At 45.2% G+C, this 22904-nt stretch overlaps 5 protein-coding genes and 1 pseudogene across 6 annotated transcripts in view; all 6 read right to left on the bottom strand.

Moving 5' to 3' along the window:
• LOC123857349 (protocadherin gamma-C4) overlaps positions 1-22904 on the bottom strand; it is a 283181-nt gene that overhangs the window by 203626 nt on the left and 56651 nt on the right. The gene's annotated exons all lie outside the window — the stretch shown is intronic.
• Positions 1-22904, bottom strand: part of LOC135361447 (protocadherin gamma-A7-like) — a 95309-nt gene that overhangs the window by 68671 nt on the left and 3734 nt on the right. The gene's annotated exons all lie outside the window — the stretch shown is intronic.
• On the bottom strand, positions 356-3670 carry LOC123842099 (protocadherin gamma-A9-like; annotated as a pseudogene).
• LOC123842730 (protocadherin gamma-B5-like) lies at positions 5410-9353 on the bottom strand. The gene has a single exon (XM_045871959.2). It carries the CDS (start codon positions 8755-8757, stop codon positions 6334-6336), a length of 2424 nt encoding a protein of 807 aa, XP_045727915.2. The 5' UTR covers positions 8758-9353; the 3' UTR covers positions 5410-6333.
• LOC123842739 (protocadherin gamma-A8-like) lies at positions 12462-15691 on the bottom strand. Its single transcript, XM_045871965.2, has one exon. It carries the CDS (start codon positions 15426-15428, stop codon positions 12876-12878), a length of 2553 nt encoding a protein of 850 aa, XP_045727921.2. The 5' UTR covers positions 15429-15691; the 3' UTR covers positions 12462-12875.
• LOC123842735 (protocadherin gamma-B4-like) lies at positions 17840-20889 on the bottom strand. Its single transcript, XM_045871962.2, has one exon. It carries the CDS (start codon positions 20567-20569, stop codon positions 18158-18160), a length of 2412 nt encoding a protein of 803 aa, XP_045727918.2. The 5' UTR covers positions 20570-20889; the 3' UTR covers positions 17840-18157.

Below are 22904 nucleotides of genomic sequence, written 5' to 3'. Positions count from 1 at the left end.
AGCTTATTTTTAAATTCTCCTGGAGGGGTGCTTGGGTGGCTCAGTTGGTTAAGCCTCCAACTCTTGATTTCGGCTCAGGTCATGATCTCAGTGTCATGATATCCAGACCCCCTTCAGGCTCCGCACTGAGTGCAGAGTCTGCTTAAGATCCTCTCCCCCCTCCCTGTCCCTCCCCTCCCCTCTTCACTCTCTCTCTCAAAAAATAAATAATAAAAAAAAGTCTCCTGGAATGTCATTTTTTACTTGAAATGACACTATGTTTAAAATCAAATAAAATATTGTTTTCCTTATAGCTAAAAGCCAGTAAAATATTTTTAGAACCTTGTCCAGCAGGTCCTGAGAATATTTTCCTAAATTGTCTCCCTTATTTATTTCTAGCCTGTAGATTGGAGAATTGAGCCACAAATAACAGACAGTTGAGGAATAATTTTTATCTCCCTTGTTTTGTCCTCTCTCAGTGTTCATTCTTAGAAACCCCTTTAAGTGAAGTGTCATTCTTCCTCAACAGTGATCTTTAAATTCAAACAACCTCTACTAACATGTGATCTGAAAAACATAACCTCAAAGGGGTGTTGTCCTATCATAGAAACAGAAAAGCAGAAGCAGAAAAGTCTGGGCTTTTAGTTTCTTCAAGAAGAACAGATGTGTTTTGTCATTAATTTACCTTTACAAAATCAGTATCAGATGTAGTTATGTTGCAGCAGTATGTAAGAAGTTCACAATGGGGCCACTGAAGATAACAATAATAAATTTCAGGAATGGAAAACCACCCCTAAGGATTAGTTGTGAACTGATAACCAAGCAAACACACCCAAATACCCATATCAATGCTCAATAATGAGAGCAGCCCCATGAAGGTTTCCATTGACCATAGGTTAAATTGATCATGAGAAAGTGAAAATTTTATCAGTGATGTAACCAAAAATGCCTGCTATAATGTTAGAGCAATAATTAGGCCCAGCGAAAACTTGAATGGTGTGAAATACGTTAACATCAGTGTATCACACCTTAAGTGCAAACCTTAAAAAACAGTTATAATAGAAAATAAGGGAAAAATGGAACTCACTGGAACCAAAGTTTCCTATAGGTTTTCTATAGGAAACCTAGAATCATCTGAAACACACAAAGGGTCATTTTTCGGACAGCGCTCCTGGCTAATCAGCACGTTGGCATACTTGGGCTGGGGAAAGATCACATGACTCTCCCAGGAGTCCGCCGTGAGTGAGGCTTCCTGGGACTAAGTCTGCAGAAAAGCCCACACCCTGTCAACACCCACAGAGTGAGAAGTAGGCACACCAGCTAATCCAACCCCCACAGCCTGGAGTAGATGTGAGGTGTGCCGACACCACAACCTGAGCACCAGCAACACAACGACAATGGTGAGGAAGATGCAGGAGACTGCAGCCACTGCCACCACAAAGTATTAGGTGGGGTCTGAGGTCTCTGGGTATGCGGGGACCTCCAGATTGTTGAGGTCAGCCAGCACATCTGGAATGCTGTCAGCCAAGGCCACAGTGAGTGTGACAATGGACGAGAGAGGGGGCTGGCCGTGGTCCTGGACCACCACCACCACCAGGCTCTGCTGGAGCCTGTCTCTGTCTAGCAGGGCCTGCACTGAGAAGAGCCCAGGCTCACTGGCTTTGAGCAGGTGGTAGGACAGCCAGGCAATCTGACCTGAGTCTCTCTCTACAGCCACCACCTTGGTGACCAGGTAACCAGGTTCGGCAGAGTGCACACCAGTGGAAACATCAGTGGGAGGGAGTGGGGTACAGGATTTCTGGCACACTGTCCTTCTGATCCAGCACAAGCAAGTTCAGTGACACATTGCTGCTGAGCAGTTGGTTCCCACTATAGCTTGCCCTCACCTGCATTTGAAGATCATGAAACTGCTCAAAGCCAAAGGAGCACAGAACATATACCAGACCAGTGTCAGAGCTGATGGAGACATAGGAGGAAAAAGGCAACCCTTGGATAGTGTCCTCAGCCAAGGTGTAAATAACACCTGGGTGTTCTCTCCCTGTCAGGGTCATAGGCTGGCACCAAGAAGATGGAGATGCCTCTAAGGTTGTTCTCAGGGAGGTAGACTGAGTAGGAGTTTCCAGAGAAGCTGGGTTATCATTGATGTCTAGGGTGTACGTTGATGTAAATTTCTGTGGACAGGGGTGGCATTCCTCTGTCTGTTGCTGTCACTGTGATGTTATATTCAGAGGTTTCTTCCACTGTCAAGAATTTGGACTGTCAACAATCTATAATAATCTATTAACTTTTCCAATTGAAAAGGTAAATTATGAGGTGTGTTACAGACAACTTGACCATTCTTCCCGGAGTCTCAGTCATGCACATTCAAGAAGGCAATTACTGTTCCAGGAGGAGTATTTTCCAAGACTGGGCTAAACAGAGATGTAATGATCACTTCCGGTCTATTGTCATTCACATCTTCCACTGAAATGAGCACTTTGGTCCTCCCCAAAAGTGCCCCCACATCTTCAGCTTGTATTTCCATTTCATAAAATGCACATTCTTCATAGTCTAGACTCTCTGCCGTTGATATTTCCCCAGTATTTTCATTCAGCTGGAATAGCGGAGACTGCTTTTCACTAATTTTCCAGATCTATAGGCTACTTCTCCGTTGGCTCCCTCATCCCGGTCGCTAGCGCTCACAGTAAGCAGCCGGGTGCCCGGGGGCACGTTCTCTGGGACTTTCACTTGGTAAATCGGTAGAGCAAAAACCGGGGCATTGTCGTTTGTATCCAGCACTGTCACGTGGATGTGCACTGTGCTGGAGCGACACGGGTCACCGCCGTCTGAGGCAATGAGGACCAGGTGGTACGCAGCCTCTTCCTCGCGGTCCAGGGCCTTCTCCAGCACCAGCTCTGGGTGTAGAGTTCCGTCGCCTCCAGTTTGTACGTCCAGGGAGAAGTGGTGATTGGGGCTGAGCTGGTAGCTCTGCAAGGAATTCATGCCCACGTCCGGGTCAACAGCCTCTGGGAGCAGATAACGTGTTCCAGGTGCAGCAATTTCATTAATTTTTACTTCCAGATTCTCAGCCTGGAATTCTGGCGCACTGTCATTTATATCAGTTACTTCTACTTCCATTCCGTAAAGTTTTACTCTTCCACCAGGACTTCAAAGATTTTTTTTTCATTTATTTATATGACAGAGAGAGACACAGCAAGAGGGGGAATACAAGCAGGGGGAGTGGGAGAGGGAGAAGCAGGTATCCTGCAGAGCAGGGAACCCGATGTGGGGCTCGATCCCAGGACCCTGGGATCATGACCTGAGCTGAAGGCAGATGCTCAATGACTGAGCCACCCAGGCGCCCCCACCAGGACTTCAAAGTTAACCAGACACTGTATACTCTGAGCACAGAGCTCCTCTCGGTCTATCCTGCCCACGGTGACCAAACTGCCGCTTAGGGGGTTCAGAGCAAAAAGCTGCGCCCTACCTCTGGAGACAATGTGGACTCCGCGCTCCGCCAGCTCCTGGGGCTCCAGCCCCAGGTCCTTGGAGATATTCTCCCACAATATAGTCTTTTTCTGTCTCTTCAGGCACCAAATAGCGTATCTGGCTGGCCGGGTCTCCCAAAGCCTCCCCAGGAAAAGGCACAGCAGAACCAGGCTTTTGCCTTGCGGGAGATTCAGTGGAGCGGCCATTGTTGCTTCATTATGGATATATATTTTTTTCCGGAATGCTTTCTGTGCAAATTGACTCCTTAGGTTCTTTTTTCCTCCCTCAAATTATGATGATCTTTTTTCTTAGGAAAAACCGAAGTGCCCCAGGTTAAGAGGATGAGTTTTGTTGCAGCTTTTGCTACAATTTGTGGGATCTGTGAGGCTTTGTGTAGTTGCAGATCCTAACATCGGGATAGGATAGAGAGCTGCCTGAGCTTTTCTTAGAGCTGGTGAACAGCGAGCTTAGAGTCCTAATCCGTCACTACACCCATTGAGATAATACTTGATTACAGATGACTGAAAAAGAAAATACTCTCTTCTAACCATAATTGTAGACTTGTCTCACTGTTTCTTGCATTCTCATTTCAAAAGCAATTACCATTCTGGATATGTTAGTTGAAAATGAAGTGGAATGAAACTTCTATTAAGTGTACTGTTAAATCGACATTTTTTCTTTCTTTTCTTTTTTTTTTTTAAAGATTTTATTTATTTACTTGAGAGAGAGAGACTGAGAGAGACAGCATGAGAGGGGGGAGGATCAGAGGGAGAAGCAGACTTTCTGCTGAGCAGGGAGCCCAATGAGGGACTCTATCCTGGGACCCCAGAATCATGAGCCAAAAGCAGTCGCTTAACTAACTGAGCCACCGGGCACCCCTTTTTCTTTTTTTAAGTAGGCTCCACACCCAGCGTAGAGCTCAATGCAGGGCTTGAACTTCCGACGACCCTGAGATCAAGACCTGAGCTGAGATCAAGAGTCGGAGGCTTAACTGACTGAGCCACCAGGTGCCCCTCACTGTTTTTTCTTAATATCAAATTAACTTATTCTTGGTAGAATTTTGCTCTCCTTTTACATATGTAAATTATTCTAATTCCCTTTTTATAATCTTTCAAAATTTTTCTATATGTCATTATTTTCTGAAGTAACTACAGTGTACAATACATATGGATTATTCACTTTGAAATTATTTTATAAGGTTAATTTATGCAGATAGTAAATTTGCTGGAGTAAGTTTTCCTTAAAATTTCACTCACAAAAATAATTTTAATTAGGCAACAGTAATAGATTTTCTCACCTAATATTGCTAAATCTTGAAAGGATTGTTTTTTAAAGTTGCATATTTGTGAATGTTACACTTTTATGCTATTTCGATTTTTTTTAAATTTTCTATGTGAATACATAATGCATACACTGGCTATGGCATTTGGAATATTCAAATAAACACACAATGAAAAGCAAGTTTCCATTTCAGTCCTTCCATAAAGAAATTACGCAGTTTTAAAGTAGTCTTGGGGCGCCTGGGTGGCTCAGTTGTTAAGCGTGTGCCTTCGGCTCAGGTCATGATCCGGGAGTCCTGGGATAGAGCTCCACATCGGGCTCCCTGCTCAGCAGGAAGCCTGCTTCTCCCTCTCCCACTCCCCCTGCTTGTGTTCCTGCTCTCACTATCTCTCTCTCTGTGTCAAATAAATAAATAAAATATTTTTTAAAAAATAAAGTAGTCTTAAACTTTTTTTTGTAAAGGTCACTTAAACCTCTGTGATAATTAGAGAAAAAGAATACAAGATGTAGAACAAATTATTATCATTAAAAAGCAAAGAGTGCCAATACAAGAAATTCTTTCAGGGGAACCTGGCTGGCTCCATCAGTTGAGCATGCGACTCTAGATCTTAGGGTGGTGAGTTCAAGCCCCACAATGGACGTAGAGCTTATGTTAAAAAAGAATTCTTTCAGCAATTTGTAAAGATACCATTTACTGAAGCAGTTACTAAGGAAGACAAAGCAAAAGACTGATTCTTAAGAAATGGCAACTTTGAGCATGAAATTAGTAATTTTTGCCATTAAATGGAATATTCGGGATTCTCCTTCCCTCCTACAGATACAAGAATGATGAGAAAACCTCTAATTACAAATGTTTAGAGTTCCAAATAATAACACAAATCCAGTGACTTTCCCCCCTTTCTTCAAAAAATATAGGTAAGGAATGAGAGCAAGTGATAGAGGCAATAGCATTTCCTTTTCTTTTGTCAAGTGTCTTCTAGTAACTATAAGAGGAAGAGGAGGATTTTATATTCAAGAAAATTTGAAGGAATTTAGATAATGATTGGACCTTCTGATGAATTCACTGAGTCTCTCTCCCCCGCTCCTCCCCCCACACGATTTTTCTTACAATTTAAAAGTACTCAAACAGTCATGACTAAGTAGATATAAGGAACTAGACATGAGGAATAAACATTTAAAAAGATGGAAAGTCTACTAGTGAAATCAGTGAAGAAAGAAGGCTAATAGTTTCTTTGCTTTAAAGAACGAATTAAATGATTGCCTACTTTAAATTTAATGTTTACTTACATGTAAAAAAACTCAAATATGTTAAATAAATGAGGCAATCTGGGTAAATTTCATTACCTATGAAAAAAGATATAAGAAATTGATATAATACTTCTGCTGTGAAGCAAGGAGGAAACTCACTACTTCATAAATCTGAACTAGGTGTGATAACTCTATTATATGTCACATAACTACTCCCAGCTCACTATTCTCCTTAAAAAATGGAAGTACAGCTTTCCGATGGGCTATAATATCCTTAAGACAACTTACTACTTAGAAATGTAATAGATTTTCATATAAATATGAAAAACTGGATAAATGATGAAAAGGAGTAGATACTTATATAGAACTCACCGGCGTTAGAGTTTCAGGATGGGAAGTCGACTCACTGGGATTACAAAGTGGAAATAAGGCCCCAGATGAATCACCACAAAGCAGTATATCTTGTCCTGAACTCAACTGCTCATTGCACTTTAGAAAATTAAACTCTGTCTTTCCAGTATGGGCAACGCACAAATTGTAGGAATAAGGCAAAGTCCCTTCACTGTAGTTGGGAGGAACCACAGGTCCTGACTTGACACACAGACCAGGCTGAAAGCAGCTCCAGGAGGCAGGGCTGGAGGAGCGTCCCAGGCGCAGGGCAACCGCCAGAATCACCGCGAGGAGGAAGAGCACCGAGATCAGGGCCAAAGCCACCACCAGGTAAAACTGCAGCTCAGCCTGGGGGTCAGAGGGCGCCGGGCGGTCGCTGACATCTGGCGGCACTTCTTGTAGGCTGTCGGCGAAAACCAGGAGCAGCGTGGCTGTGGCCGAGAGGGGCGGCTGTCCCCCATCCCGCACAGCGACCAGCAGGCGCTGGCGGGCCGCGTCCCTGTCGCCCAAAGCGCGCGCCGTGCGCACCTCGCCCGTGCGCAGCCCCAGGCTGAAGAGTCCCGGCTCGCTGGCCTGCAGCACGTGGTACGACAGCCAGGCATTGTGTCCCGAGTCGGCGTCCACCGCCACCACCTTGGTGACCAGGTAGCCGGGCTGCGCGGCGCGCGGCACCGTGTCGAAGAGCGCCGAGCCGTCGGGCCCCAGCGCCGGGTACAGCACCCGGGGCGCGTTGTCGTTGCGGTCGCCCACCAACACGCGCAGGCTCACGTTGGCGCGGAGCGCGGGCGAGCCCTGGTCGCGCGCCTGCAGGGTCAGCTCGAAGGCGCGCAGCTGCTCGTGGTCGAAGGCGCGCTGCGCGAACACCACCCCGCTCTGCGCGCTCACGGACACGTAGGACGCCAGCGCGCGTGGCTCCAGGTCGCTGGCCACGATGGAGTAGGAGACGCGGCCGTTGGGCCCCAGGTCGGGGTCCGAGGCGCTGACTTGTGCGATGGATGCTCCAGGAGGGTTGTTCTCCATCACGTGAACCACGTAGGCGGCCTGGTGAAAAACTGGAGCATTGTCATTGACGTCAGTAATGATCAAAGTGACACTAGTGCTGGAGGAGAGGGGCGGCTTGCCCCTGTCAGTGGCTGTTATGGTGACATTGTATTCTGGGGTCTGTTCTCGGTCCAGAGTCCCATCTATTACTAACTTATATGAATTTTTAGATGAAGAGATTATCTGAAAAGGAACTTCACCCTCTAATCGACAATTAACCTCCCCGTTCTCCCCGGAATCTCGATCATGTATTTTGATCAAAGCAATTAGCGTTCCTGGCCGTGCGTTTTCCAGAATCATTTCGGCTAGAGAATGGAATGTAACTTCTGGACGGTTGTCATTTTCATCTTGAATGTTAATTTCAATTGTACATTGTGCAGCCAATCCTCCACCATCCCTCCCTTCCACCACTATAGAATATTCCTTGATTTCTTCGAAATCCAGAGTCTTTCGAGTTGTAATTTCCCCGCTCTTTGAATTCAGACTGAAGACTTGCCCGGTCCTGTAGAAGGAGTAAGTGATTTCAGAGTTGAGGCCCTCGTCTTGGTCAGTGGCTGATACCTGCACCACTGCGGTGCCTGGGGGCACGTTTTCTCGAAGGCTTACTCTGTAAACGTCCTGGTTGAATACAGGGGGGTTATCATTGGCATCAGTGACCTGGATCCGGAGCTCAGTGGTGCCGCTGAGCGGAGGATCTCCACCATCCAAGGCAGTCAGAACTAAACGATGGTAACTCTGTTGTTCCCGGTCTAAACGTTTCTCCAATGCCAGTTCTGGGTATTTACTGCCATCTTGTTTCTCTTTATTTATCAATGAGAAAATAGGGCTAAGAGAGAGTTTATAAAGCTGCAGGGCATTTAAACCAATATCTCCATCTTCAGCTGTTTCTAAGATAAACCGAGTGCCTGGCACAGTAGACTCACTTATCTGCAGGTCAAAAGAAGTTTGGGTGAATTTTGGGCTATGGTCATTAATATCTTCGATGTCCACACTCACGTGATAAAAGTTCAACGGATTTTCAGCAACAGCCTCAAATTCCAGAGTACAGGCTGGCTTCTTCCCACATATCTGCTCCCGGTCTAGCCTGCTGCCCACAAGTAACTCCCCGCTCTTGGCGCTCACGGTGAAGTAAGCCTTCTCCGAACTGATGCGCAGTTGTCGAGTCGGTAACTCCTGCACGCTGAGTCCCAAATCCTTGCCGAGGTTCCCCACCACCGAGCCCTCGGGCATTTCCTCGGGAATCCGGTAGCGGATCTGCTCAGAGAGCGCCGGGCCGAACAAAGACAGCAGGAAGGGAAAGAGCACCGGCCGCCTCTCAGCCCAGCCCCTCTCGGCAGCGCCGCTCCCCATCCCTCTTGCTTCCCTCAGATTGCTCACCGGCCTGGAGACGCCGGATTACAAATACTCTCTGTGCTGCAGATGTCCGGAGCTCCGAACAGGCTGTAAGTCCTGTGTGAGGGTCAGGGTTTCTTCTTTTCCGGAGGAGGAAGTGGTGTAAAGGATCGGGCTAGCGAGTCTGATAGGGAAAGTGCGCTGCGGCTGCGCGAGGAGATCGCCGGTGCCCAAGCTCTCCATTTTGGCCAACAGCGGCGCCCACAGTCCGCACTGGGGAACTGCAGCCTCTGCTGCTTCAGTTTAACCATCTACAAAAATAACAATCCTGTGCCTAACTGAACAAGCCACGTTTTTATGTTAATATATTTAATATCTTAAATTATAAAGCCTTTTTAAGGCATCCTTTCTCTTGTTTCCAAATTATTAGAAATATGTTGAGTTTTTATAGAAACCTACATATACTGGTCCATCCATTTCACCCTACCACAAACATACATTGAACTCTTGCCTTGTGCTAAGTACTGCCCTTGTCAGTGGCGACATAAAAATGAGTACAACAGAGGTCTTGACCTCAGCGAGTTTATCATCTTCTGACTTCACAAAATCATTTCTCTTTATTAGGTATAATATGTGAAACAATTTTAATCTTCTTTCATTGATTCCTAAATTTCCCCCCCAACATTTCTATATTATTAATGCTGTTTTCATATCCCATATATTAGAGAATACTAACACTGTTGAAAATTATTCTGTAAAGTGGTGCAATTTCATACATCCTCAAACATCTGATAATATCAACACCCTCTTTTAAAATAATTTCTTTTTACTCTTTTGACTATCTAAGGAAGTATTCATTAAAAAAAAAAAAAAACCCTGTCCCTATGATGTAGCCAAGAGATGATTTACCTTACCTTCTTCTTCATGTCTAAAAATTACTTGGATTATGTCATACCCAATATAGTACATAAATAGTACATTAATTCATTCTTAAAAGTCACTGGCGGGGGGGGGGGCGCCTGGGTGGCTCAGTTGGTTAAGTGACTGCCTTCGGCTCAGGTCATGATCCTGGAGTCCCAGGATCCAGTCCCACATGGGCTCCCTGCTCGGCGGGGAGTCTGCTTCTCCCTCTGACCCTCCCCCCTCTCATGCTCTCTCTCATTCTCTCTCCCAAATAAATAAATAAAATCTTTTAAAAAAACTCACTGGGGAAATGTTTATCTATTCTTCAATACACAGTCACAAAAGGATATTTCAGTAGATTACATTACTTTCTTATCTATGTATCTATGTTATACTGAAGTAATGACTTTAGAATTGAGCTCATGGTAAGTTTATTCACATAAATTTCCTGGGCAAATGACATTTGTTCTAGCTATTTTACTCCATCTGTTGAAATTTTTTTAACAATCAGTGAAGGTTTTGAACAAGAATAAGGTTTTTTATCAGGGCAAGTTTCCAAACACTTTTAAAAATTGTAAATTATCAATAATATAGTTGTCCCTTCAAATGTCTGTACATCCAAACACTGCCAAAAAAGTTAAATCCCAACCACAGTACATGCAAAATAGGAGGAAACACTACAAAACCCTTGGGAAATGCCCTTTTTATACCTAACAAATGCTTTATTGTGTTTTTCATTCTCATGTGATGACAAATCAAGAGTTAGCACTGTTGGGGCGCCTGGGCGGCTCAGTTGGTTAAGCGACTGCCTTCGGCTCAGGTCATGATCCTGGAGTCCCTGGATCGAGTCCCGCATCGGGCTCCCTGCTCGGCAGGGAGTCTGCTTCTCCCTCTGACCCTCCCCCCTCTCATGTGCTCTCTCTCAAATAAATAAATAAAATCTTTAAAAAAAAAAAAGAGTTAGCACTGCTAAGATGCTATAACAAGGAATACAGGAGATATATAATCATTTTTTTTTAAGATTTTATTTATTTATTTGAGACAGAGAGAATGAGAGGGAGGAGGGTCAGAGAGAGAAGCAGACTCCCTGATGAGCAGGGAGCCCGATGCGGGACTGGATCCTGGGACTCCAGGATCATGACCTGAGCCGAAGGCAGTCGCTTAACCAACTGAGCCACCCAGGCGCCCCAGGAGATATATAATCATTTTTAATTGAATTGATCAGCTTGTTTAGAATCTGTTTATATGAAACTTTTTTTTTTTAAGATTTTATTTTTTTATTTGACAGAGAAAGACACAGCGAGAGAGGGAACACAAGCAGGGGGAGTGGGAGAGGGAGAAGCAGGCTTCCCCCAGAGCAGGGAACCCGATGCAGGGCTTGATCCCAGGACCCTGGGATCATGACCTGAGCTGAAGGCAGACGCCTAATGACCAAGCCATCCGGGTGCCCCTGAAACTTCTTTTCTTAAAACCAACATTCTCAAACTCTCTCACCATGAGAACACAACACATTTCACATGCCTGTCCAATCAAAACAATTCATTGGAACTTACCAAAAACATGTTTTCGGTATTTTTCAAAATGACATTTTATTTCAAATATGATTTTGTTGTTTTTATTTTTGTTTTTTTGTGGGGGGTGATGGACATTTTAGGCTTTAGATTCCATGTCTTCTTTTTTTTTAAGATTTTATTTATTTATTTATTTGACGAGAGAGATAGGGAGAGAGAGAACACAAGCACGGAGGAGCTGGAGAGGGAGAAGCAGGCCCCCCCCCCCCCCCCACTGAGCAGGGAGCCTGATGCGGGGTTCAATGCGGGCTAGATCCCAGGAAGCTGGGATCATGACCTGAGCCAAAGGCAGACACTTAAGGACTGAGCCACCCAGGCGCCCCTAGATTTTATGTCTTCTTTAGTATGAGCTCTTGGAGACCATTGACACATAAGGGAACCTGTTTCACCTACTACCAAGTTCCACCCTTTCAAATGTATTTATCTTTTGAAATATAATAAGTATTAAAGTTTTGAAGGGTACTGATGCCAATACAAGGCTCATAAAAGGGGTTTAAAGTGAAGAAATCTCCAAAAGCCTAGAAAACTTCAGACCTTCAAGACCCAAACCCTAAACAGAATCTTAAAATTGTGAGATGTATTTTACTTTTACTAAGCTAATACAAGGATTAAAAGTCTTGGTTAGGGCGCCTGGGTGGCTCAGTTGGTTAGGCAACTGCCTTCGGCTCAGGTCATGATCCTGGAATCAAGTCTGATCCTGGAGTCGCAGGATGGAGCCCCTAGTCAGGCTCCCTGCTCAGTGGGGAGTCTGCTTTTCCCTCTGCCGGCCACTCCCACTGCTCATACTCACTCTTTCTCAAATAAAAAAATAAAATCTTAAAAAAAATGAAAGTCTCAGTTATTTTTTTTCTCACCTCTAATTAGGAATACATATATATATTTCCTAAATATAAAACAAACTTACCATATGTGGTTGGGTAACTACTTCTTAAGTGAATGAGTGATAAGGGATAATTATAGCAACATAAGGAAGATTTTTAAATTTCATTTTTTATGTTTTTCTCTTCTTTTATTTATTTTTAAAGATTTTATTTATTTATTAATGAGAGATAGAGAGAGAGAGGCAGAGGCAGAGGGAGAAGCAGGCTCCCCGCGGAACAAGGAGCCCGATGCGGGACTCGATCCTAGGACCCTGGGACCATGATCTGAGCTGAAGGCAGATGCTTAACCGACTGAGCCACTCAGGCGTCCCTTTCTCTTCTTTTAAAAAAAAGACTTATTTATTTGAGTGAGAGAGTGTGAGCAGGAGTAGAGGGAGGGGCAGAGGGAGAGAATTATCAAGCCTACTCCCCACTGAGCCAGAAGCCCCACCCCCCGCTTGATCGCACCACCCCTGAGATCACAACCCAAGCAGAAACCAAGAATCTGAGGCCCAACAGACCCAGCCACCAAGGCACCCCTATTTTTTGTATTTTTAAAAGTAATCTCTACATCCAAAGTGGGGCTGGAACTCACTACCCTGAGATCAAGAGTCTCACGCACGACTGACTGAGCCAGCCAGTCTCCACATATGTAAGATTTTTAAAAGGTTGAGAGTTGACATGTAAAAAATCTTGTCCAAGACTTTGGAAAGCAAATGAAGCAAACTATCATGATTAGAGCTCAATTTTATAGTATGACCACTAAAACCAAAAACCTTGGGCTACACTTTTAAAAAATATTTTAAACTATCTCCACAATGTGCGTTTTAAAACATAAATTTATAAAAAATATAATTCCTTTGAGAATTAAACGTGAACAAAGAACTGAACTCACCTGAACAGAAGCGGCTTCATCCTTACATTGATGAAAATCTACGGATGTTAGCAAGGAATCATTTTTCTCACAGCTCTCCAGACTGATTAGCGTGTCGACGTAGTTGGGCTGGGGGAAGATCACGTGACTCTCCCGCGAGTCCGCGGTCAGGGAGACCTCGTGGGAATAGGTCTGCAGGAAAGCCCGCACCCCGTCCACGCCCACAAAGTGCGAGGCCGGCACGCCCACCAGCCCGCCTCCGGAAGCCTGGAGCAGACGCGACGCGTGCCAGCGCCTCAGCCTGAGCGCCAGCAGCACGATGACAAAGGCCAGGAAGACGCACGAGACTGCCGCCACCGCCACCACCAGATACAGCGTGAGGTCCGAATCGTCCGGGTCGGCGGGGGTCCTGATGCTGCCCAGGTCGGCCAGGACGTCCGGGATGTTGTCGGCCACGGCCACGGTGAGCGTGACGGTGGCCGAGAGAGGGGGCTGGCCGTGGTCCTGCACCGCCACCACCAGGCTCTGCTTGAGCGCGTCTCTGTCCAGCAGGGCCCGCGCCGTGCGCACCTCGCCCGTGTGCAGCCCCACCGCGAAGAGCCCTGGCTCGCTCGCCTTGAGCAGGCGGTAGGACAGCCAGGCGTTCTGGCCCGAGTCTCTGTCCACCGCCACCACCTTGGTGACCAGGTAGCCGGGCTCTGCGGAGCGGGGCGCCAGCTCCACGCCGGTGGAACCATCGGTGGGGAGGGCGGGGTACAGGATTTCAGGCGCATTGTCATTCTGGTCCAGCACAAACAAGCTCAGTGACACGTTGCTGCTGAGTGGAGGGTCCCCGCCATCGCTGGCTGTCACCAGTAACTGCAAGTCTCGTATATGCTCATAGTCAAAGGAACACAGCGCATATAGGACGCCAGTGTCTGAGTTGATGGAAACATAGGAGGAGAGAGGGCTTCCCATGATGATGTCCTCAGTCACAGAGTAAGTCACCTGGGCGTTTTTGCCACTGTCGGGGTCATGAGCCATCACAGTGAAGATGGAGGCACCTCTGGCGTTGTTCTCTGGGATATAGGCTGAATAGGAGACTTGAGGGAAAGTGGGGGGATTGTCATTGATATCCGCCACATACAGGGTGATATAAGTTTCAGTAGATAGAGAAGGAGCCCCTAGATCTGAGGCCATCACTGTGATATTGTACACAGAGATCTTTTCTCGGTCCAGATATTTCCATGTCACCAATCTATAATAATTATCTATTGATTTTTCCAATTGAAAAGGTAAATTATGAGGTGTGTTACAGACAACTTGACCATTCTTCCCGGAGTCTCGGTCATGCACATTCAAGAAGGCAATTACTGTTCCAGGAGGAGTATTTTCCAAGACTGGGCTAAACAGAGATGTAATGATCACTTCCGGTCTATTGTCATTCACATCTTCCACTGAAATGAGCACTTTGGTCCTCCCCAAAAGTGCCCCCACATCTTCAGCTTGTATTTCCATTTCATAAAATGCACATTCTTCATAGTCTAGACTCTCTGCCGTTGATATTTCCCCAGTATTTTCATTCAGCTGGAATAGCGGAGACTGCTTTTCACTAATTTTCCAGAATCTATAGGCTACTTCTCCGTTGGCTCCCTCATCCCGGTCGCTAGCGCTCACAGTAAGCAGCCGGGTGCCCGGGGGCACGTTCTCTGGGACTTTCACTTGGTAAATCGGTAGAGCAAAAACCGGGGCATTGTCGTTTGTATCCAGCACTGTCACGTGGATGTGCACTGTGCTGGAGCGACGCGGGTCACCGCCGTCCGAGGCAATGAGGACCAGGTGGTGCGCAGCCTCTTCCTCGCGGTCCAGGGCCTTCTCCAGCACCAGCTCTGGGTGTAGAGTTCCGTCGCCTCCAGTTTGTACGTCCAGGGAGAAGTGGTGATTGGGGCTGAGCTGGTAGCTCTGCAAGGAATTCATGCCCACGTCCAGGTCAACAGCCTCTGGGAGCGGATAACGTGTTCCAGGCGCAGCGATTTCATTAATTTTCATTTCCAGATTTTCGACCTGGAATTTTGGGTTATTATCATTGATATCAGTGATTTCTATTTCTATCCCAAAAAGTTTTCCTCTGCCCTCAATCAGGATGTTGATATTTACTAGACACTGCATGCTCTGAGCACAAAGCTCCTCCCGGTCTATCCTGCCCGCGGTGAGCAAGCCGCCAGTTTTCCGGTTCAGAGCAAAAAGCTGCGTCCTACCTCTGGAGACAATGCGGACTCCGTGCTTCACCAGCTCTTGTGATTCCAGATTCAGGTCCTTGGAGATGTTACCCACGAAGGATCCTTTGTCGCTCTCTTCTGGCACCGAATAATGGATCTGTCCTCTCCCGATTTCCCACAGCGTGCCCATGAGCGCGCACAGCAGGACCAGCTCTCCGCGTCTCTGGTAATTCTTTGGAGCGGCCATTGTTCTTTCACTACTGAATCCATTCAGAATCCTCATTGGGCATATGTGTCTTGTTTACCTTTTTGCTGCAGCTATGGAGATCATCTTATAGAAAACTGGAGTGTCTCAGATGTAGGGACAGAATTTCGCTGCAGCCCTGCAGTTGGTTTGTGGGATCTGCGGCGAGATCTGAGCCTTTAGTAACCAGATGGCATTTGGTTAAATTTATCTCCAAATAGGTGAACAGCGGCGCTTAGAGTCCTAAGCAGTTACTGCACCCACTTAGATATGTAATAGTGTATACAAGGTTAGTGAGAGAGGAAAAAATACTTGCCTTTTATAATATGTTTTGAATTTATTTAATTTGTCCCTGAATTCATATTTTAAAAGTTGTTGCCAAGAAGCACGGGATTAAGTAGGGTTAAAGTTTTACAAAGGATTACTAAATGATCCCCATAGATTTATGGGATAGTCTCACATTACTCAAATTTCTGAATACATGTACTCTTAAAAGGTAAATCATTAAAATGTCATTCCTTTCTATGCTCTAAGCTTTATTGTAAGTCTATTATCAAATAAGACCTCTTAGTTGTCACTGGAAATAAATTCATTTTTAGACTAAAGTAGAACTATTGAACATGATTGACTCAGAAGGTGCTGTATTTGATGTAAACTATAATGATGTAAATCATTATAGTAAGCTTTCAGTAGAGTTGTTGCTTTTTAATTTTTCTTTTTAAAATGCCATTTTAATTACATATTGATTATGTTTTCAAATTAATATTGTGAAATTTTAACAGGATAAATGCTTTTACTTTCAAATTTCATCAGAGATTATATTATTTGCTATTTCATTTATTTATTTATTTTTAAGTAATCTCTATACCCAGGTGGGTCTCAAACTCACAACCCCAAGATCCAGAATTGCATGTTCTACCAACTGAGCCAGTCAGGCACCCTTGTTTTGTTTTGTTTTGTTTTGTTTTAAGATTTTATTTTATTTGAGAGGGTGAGAGTGCTGGAGGAGCAGAGGAGGAAAGAGAGGGATAAGCAGACTCCCCGATATGCACAGAGCCCAACATGGGGGTTTGATCCCAAGACCCTGAGATTATTACCTGAGTTGAAAGCAGACACTTAACCAACTGAGCTATCCAGGTGCCCCAGGCACCCTTGATTTACTACTTTATTTAAATTATGTATTTTTTCCTATTTGAATAGGAACTATTTAAAAAATACAAATGAATACACAATGAAAAGCAAATCTCCATCCTAATCTTCCACAAATGAGAGATGATTACATTTTAAAGCAGACTTAATTTCCTAAGAAAGACATATATTCTAAAGTTAATTTTACCTTAATTAGTATTTTTGTATAGAGAATCTCAAACAGACTCCCTGCTGAGCGTGGAGCTGGATCTCATGCCCTGAGATCATGACCTGAGTCGAATTCAAGAGTCAGACACTTGGGCGCCTGGCTGCCTTCGGCTCAGGTCATGATCCCGAGGTCCTGGAATCGAGTCCCACATCGGGCTCCCTGCTCGGCGGGAGGTCTGCTACTCCCTCTCCCACTCCCCCTGCTTGTGTTCTGCTCTCATTATCTCTCTCTCTGTCAAAAAAAAAAAAAAAAAAGAGTCAGACACTTAACTGACTGAGCCACCCAGGTGCCCCCTTAAGTAGTATTTTGATCAAGAAAACCACAAAAAGGGAACACATAATTATCACCAAGCAGTCAAAGAGTGTCACTATGAAAAAAATTGTCTCTTTTCTTCAGCAGTTTGTAAAGTGGCCAGTAACTGAGCATTTGCTAACAGAAATCTAGCTGAAGATGACAAATGCATTATCTTATATATATATACTTGTATGCACATCAGATTGGCAATTTTGTCTAAAATTTGAAGAATTCAAGACTCTATTTTTCTCCTAGAGATAGTAGAATGACTAGAAGACCTCTGGCTATATTTGGGCTGCAAAAAAGACAAATTAAATTATATAGGTGTGTGTGAAAAACCTATGCTGCAAATTAAAGAAAATGTTTTTATCTTCTGGTGAGCATACTGGTCTTACTGGTAAGTAAAATGCTTTTATTTTTATTTTTATATAGATTTTTATTTATTTGACAGAGAGAGACACAGCGAGAGAGGGAACACAAGCAGGGGGAGTGGGAGAGGGAGAAGCAGGCTTCTCAGTGAGCAGGGAGCCCCATGCAGGGCTCGATCCCAGGATCCTGGGATCATGACCCGAGCCGCTTAACGACTGAGCCACCCAGGCGCCCCAGTAAAATGCTTTTAAACACACATACAGTTCATTGCATATAATTGGAATGTGTCCATCTACATAAAAATCCAGGTTAAGATATTTTATTCTAGGAGGCTTTGAAACAAAAGGAAGTAAATAAAAGAAAACAGTTAAATCAGTTATGAAAAATGCTCAATTTTAGCTTAATTTTTTTTGTTTTAAAGGTTTATTTAAATGACACCCACTTTTACATTTATAGTATATCCAGCTAAAAAAAAAGTATATTAGGTAATAAGAAGAAAAACTTAGGAAAAATCTCATTAGCTTTTAGGAGATAGCCTATAACATTGATTCCCTTCCTCGATAAAACCACACTCTAACTGCTTCATAGATCTGAGCCTGGTAAGACATCCCTAAAAGAGACATAACTGGTCCTACTTCAACTTCTCATGATAGCTTTTTTACTTTATAGAGAAACTTTTAGATCTACAAATTGTATATTTTCCCCATGAACATAAAGAATTGGGTAGATCATAAGAAGCAGGTTATGCTTAAAAGAAACTCACCAGATGGGAGGTTGACTCACTGGATTTGCAAAGTGGAAATAAGGCCCCAGATGAATCACCGAAAAGTATGTCTTGTTCTGAACTCAATTGCTCATTGCACTTTAGAAAATTAAACTCTGTCTTTCCAGTATGGGCAACGCACAAATTGTAGGAATAAGGCAAAGTCCCTTCACTGTAGTTGGGAGGAACCACAGGTCCTGACTTGACACACAGACCAGGCTGAAAGCAGCTCCAGGAGGCAGGGCTGGAGGAGCGTCCCAGGCGCAGGGCAACCGCCAGAATCACCGCGAGGAGGAAGAGCACCGAGATCAGGGCCAAAGCCACCACCAGGTAAAACTGCAGCTCAGCCTGGGGGTCAGAGGGCGCCGGGCGGTCGCTGACATCTGGCGGCACTTCTTGTAGGCTGTCGGCGAAAACCAGGAGCAGCGTGGCTGTGGCCGAGAGGGGCGGCTGTCCCCCATCCCGCACAGCGACCAGCAGGCGCTGGCGGGCCGCGTCCCTGTCGCCCAAAGCGCGCGCCGTGCGCACCTCGCCCGTGCGCAGCCCCAGGCTGAAGAGTCCCGGCTCGCTGGCCTGCAGCACGTGGTACGACAGCCAGGCATTGTGTCCCGAGTCGGCGTCCACCGCCACCACCTTGGTGACCAGGTAGCCGGGCTGCGCGGCGCGCGGCACCGTGTCGAAGAGCGCCGAGCCGTCGGGCCCCAGCGCCGGGTACAGCACCCGGGGCGCGTTGTCGTTGCGGTCGCCCACCAACACGCGCAGGCTCACGTTGGCGCGGAGCGCGGGCGAGCCCTGGTCGCGCGCCTGCAGGGTCAGCTCGAAGGCGCGCAGCTGCTCGTGGTCGAAGGCGCGCTGCGCGAACACCACCCCGCTCTGCGCGCTCACGGACACGTAGGACGCCAGCGCGCGTGGCTCCAGGTCGCTGGCCACGATGGAGTAGGAGACGCGGCCGTTGGGCCCCAGGTCGGGGTCCGAGGCGCTGACTTGTGCGATGGATGCTCCAGGAGGATTGTTCTCAGCCACATGGACCACGTAAGAAGGCTGTTCGAAAACCGGCGCGTTGTCGTTGACATCGCCGATGCGTAGGGTGACGCTTGAGCTAGAAGAAAGGGGCGGCTTGCCCCTGTCGGTGGCTGTGATAGTGACATTGTACTCAGGGGTCTGCTCACGGTCTAGAATTCCATCTGTCACTAATTTATAGGTGTTTCTCGAAGAAGAGACTATTTTAAATGGAATATCACCTTCTAATTTACAAATAACTTCTCCGTTGTGTCCAGAATCCTTGTCACGGATCTTAAGCAAAGCAACGTGTGTTCCCAGGTTGGTGTCCTCCATAATAATATCCCGCAGAGATTGGAATACCACTTCTGGGATATTGTCATTTATGTCTTGGACCTCTATCTCCACGGTACATTGAGCAATCATTCCTCCACCATCCCTTGCTTCCAAAACTATGGAATATTCTTTGACTTCCTCAAAATCTAACGTATTTAGGATGGTAATTTCCCCGGTAATAGAATTCAGGTCAAACTGAGTGATCTGGCCTGCTTCAGTGAAAGAGAAGGTGATCTGGGCATTGACACCCTCATCCTGGTCAGTGGCCATCACTCGAAGCACAGGGGTGCCTGGAAGCACGTTTTCCAGAATGCTCACCCTGTATAGTTCTTGGCTGAACACTGGAGGGTTATCATTGGCATCAGTCACTAGGACCTGTATCTGGGCAGTACTACTAAGGGGTGGATCCCCGCAGTCCAATGCAGTCAAGGTCAACTGGTAGGATTTCTGCTCTTCCCGGTCTAAAGGCGTTTTTAGTACCAGCTCAGGGTATTTACTGCCGTCTTGTTTCTCTTTATTCACGAGTGAGAAATGATCATTGGGGTTGAGCTGGTAATTCTGTAGTGAGTTGGTACCAATATCTGCATCATGGGCAGATCCTAAAATAAATCGTGCCCCGGGCTTTGTAGACTCGCTTATCTGCAGGTCAAAAGAAGTTTGGGTGAATTTTGGGCTATGGTCATTAATATCTTCGATGTCCACACTCACGTGATAAAAGTTCAACGGATTTTCAGCAACAGCCTCAAATTCCAGAGTACAGGCTGGCTTCTTCCCACATATCTGCTCCCGGTCTAGCCTGCTGCCCACAAGTAACTCCCCGCTCTTGGCGCTCACGGTGAAGTAAGCCTTCTCCGAACTGATGCGCAGTTGTCGAGTCGGTAACTCCTGCACGCTGAGTCCCAAATCCTTGCCGAGGTTCCCCACCACCGAGCCCTCGGGCATTTCCTCGGGAATCCGGTAGCGGATCTGCTCAGAGAGCGCCGGGCCGAACAAAGACAGCAGGAAGGGAAAGAGCACCGGCCGCCTCTCAGCCCAGCCCCTCTCGGCAGCGCCGCTCCCCATCCCTCTTGCTTCCCTCAGATTGCTCACCGGCCTGGAGACGCCGGATTACAAATACTCTCTGTGCTGCAGATGTCCGGAGCTCCGAACAGGCTGTAAGTCCTGTGTGAGGGTCAGGGTTTCTTCTTTTCCGGAGGAGGAAGTGGTGTAAAGGATCGGGCTAGCGAGTCTGATAGGGAAAGTGCGCTGCGGCTGCGCGAGGAGATCGCCGGTGCCCAAGCTCTCCATTTTGGCCAACAGCGGCGCCCACAGTCCGCACTGGGGAACTGCAGCCTCTGCTGCTTCAGTTTAACCATCTACAAAAATAACAATCCTGAGGCGCCTGGGTGGCTCAGTCGTTAAGCGTCTGCCTTCGGCTCAGGTCATGATCCCAGGGTCCTGGGATCGAGCCCCACATCGGGCTCCCTGCTCGGCGGGAGGCCTGCTTCTCCCTCTCCCACTCACCCTGCTTGTGTTCCCTCTCTTGCTGTGTCTCTCTGTCAAATAAATAAAGTCTTAAAAAAAAAATCCTGTGCCTAATTGAACAAATTACTTTTATATGTGTATATATTTAATGATGATTGATTCGTATTATTAGCTACACAAATATCCCAAATTTCCAGGTTTTCAGGGTAGTCAATATGTTGACATAATTATTCCTCCATCTTCAAATCCACACTGTAATAGATGACTATAACACAGACTTCGCCTAACCGATCTCAGAGTACAGTAATTTTGAATACTTATTAATTAGCAGTATACGAATAAAGTCTGTTGTCCTTCTTTCCTTGTTCCTATTTTTCATGATTTCTTTCTTTTTTGGGTACCTCTATGCTGGTTCATTTCAATTTTTTAGAAAGCATCAGTAATGCTGAAATTGTCTCCAAAAGGGCACAATTTATACTTATCTCTAAATCCTTCTTTCCTTCAAAATAGTTTTTTTTTAAAGATTTTATTTATTTATTTGACAGAGAGAGAGACACAGCGAGAGAGGGAACACAAGCAGAGGGAGTGGGAGAGGGAGAAGAGGGCTTCAGGGAGCCTGAAATGGGGCTGGATCCCAGGACCCTGGGATCATGACCTGAGCTGAAGGAAGATGCCTAACGACTGACCCACCCAGGCGCCCCTCAAAATAGTTTCAATAATTTCTTTACAGTAATACTATCTGACGTACACTTGTATCAGTTAAGGAAATGATAGCTAGAAGAATGTAGGCCTATTCCTTCTCCTTTGCATTGCACAATTATTTTCCTGGTTATAAAATATAACATCAACCTTCAAAGTTACCAGAGAGATATATTTTGCCTTCGAACACAAAGTAGCTAACTCTGGCCTACTACAGTGAGGTACTGGTTCTCACTTGTGTGCTTAAATAGAACATCTCATGATGACCTCAGTGGATGAAATAGTCCTTAGAATATTCATTTGAAATAGCATACTGAGTTTAGTGGTGGCTTCTTTCCTTTGTTTAAAAAATATATTTAAGTATCTAATGAATCTGGTTGGGGGATTTTCCTTTTCAAAATACCCGATAATCATATTTCTGCTTTACAAAGTGTCAGTCATATTGTCTTCTTCCAAAGTGATTATACATCTTAACACTGCAAAATATATGAAACATACCTCCACACTATTGCACATCCCCTCTTATGCAAAATACCACCAAACACAATGCTAAGTTTAAAAAAAAAAAGTCCTTTTATTTAATAATCGAAAGTTTAAACATAGCCAAGAAAGAGTTAGCCTATCCCCCTCCTTCCTACTGCACAATTATTTTCCTGGTTACAAAATATAACATCAATCTTCAAAGTTACAAGGGGAATAATATTTTGCATAGTTCCTAGTAAAGAAGTCAATCCAAGTAAACAAGATTACTTGTCATCAACCCCTTCTAGTTGCTAATCAACTGATATACTGGCCTTTACTAAAATGTTATGTAACGAATATAAAAGTAGTTAAACCCAGATTGGGTTATTTGTAACTAAATTTTTCAGAAGATCCAATAAATTGAACCAATTTCTGGTTTAGGACTTGAGTATATGGTTGTTTCATAAAGCAAGCATCCCCAATCTCCCACTAGGAGAGCCCACAAACACACTTCACATGGCTGTACCATAAAATAACACAATAGAATTTCATTTTAAAACATCTAACTGCTTATTTCACAAGTGCCACTTGAAATGACATTTTATTTGATGTAATATTTTATTGGCTTCAGACAATAACCTTTATTGTTGCATTAGATCCATGTCACTGATATAGATCTTAGTGAAGCTTGATGCACACATTTCATTCTTTTATTTAAGATTTTATTTATTTGAGGGAGAGAGAGAGAAAAAGAGCATGGGGGGGTAGTGTG

The sequence above is a fragment of the Mirounga angustirostris genome, unplaced genomic scaffold, assembly GCF_029215605.1.
Source record: "Mirounga angustirostris isolate CCGP_5_RB_7025 unplaced genomic scaffold, mMirAng1.0.hap1 SCAF_7, whole genome shotgun sequence".
Taxonomy (NCBI): Eukaryota; Metazoa; Chordata; class Mammalia; order Carnivora; family Phocidae; genus Mirounga; species Mirounga angustirostris.
This window is presented reverse-complemented; position numbering and strand designations above follow the sequence as displayed.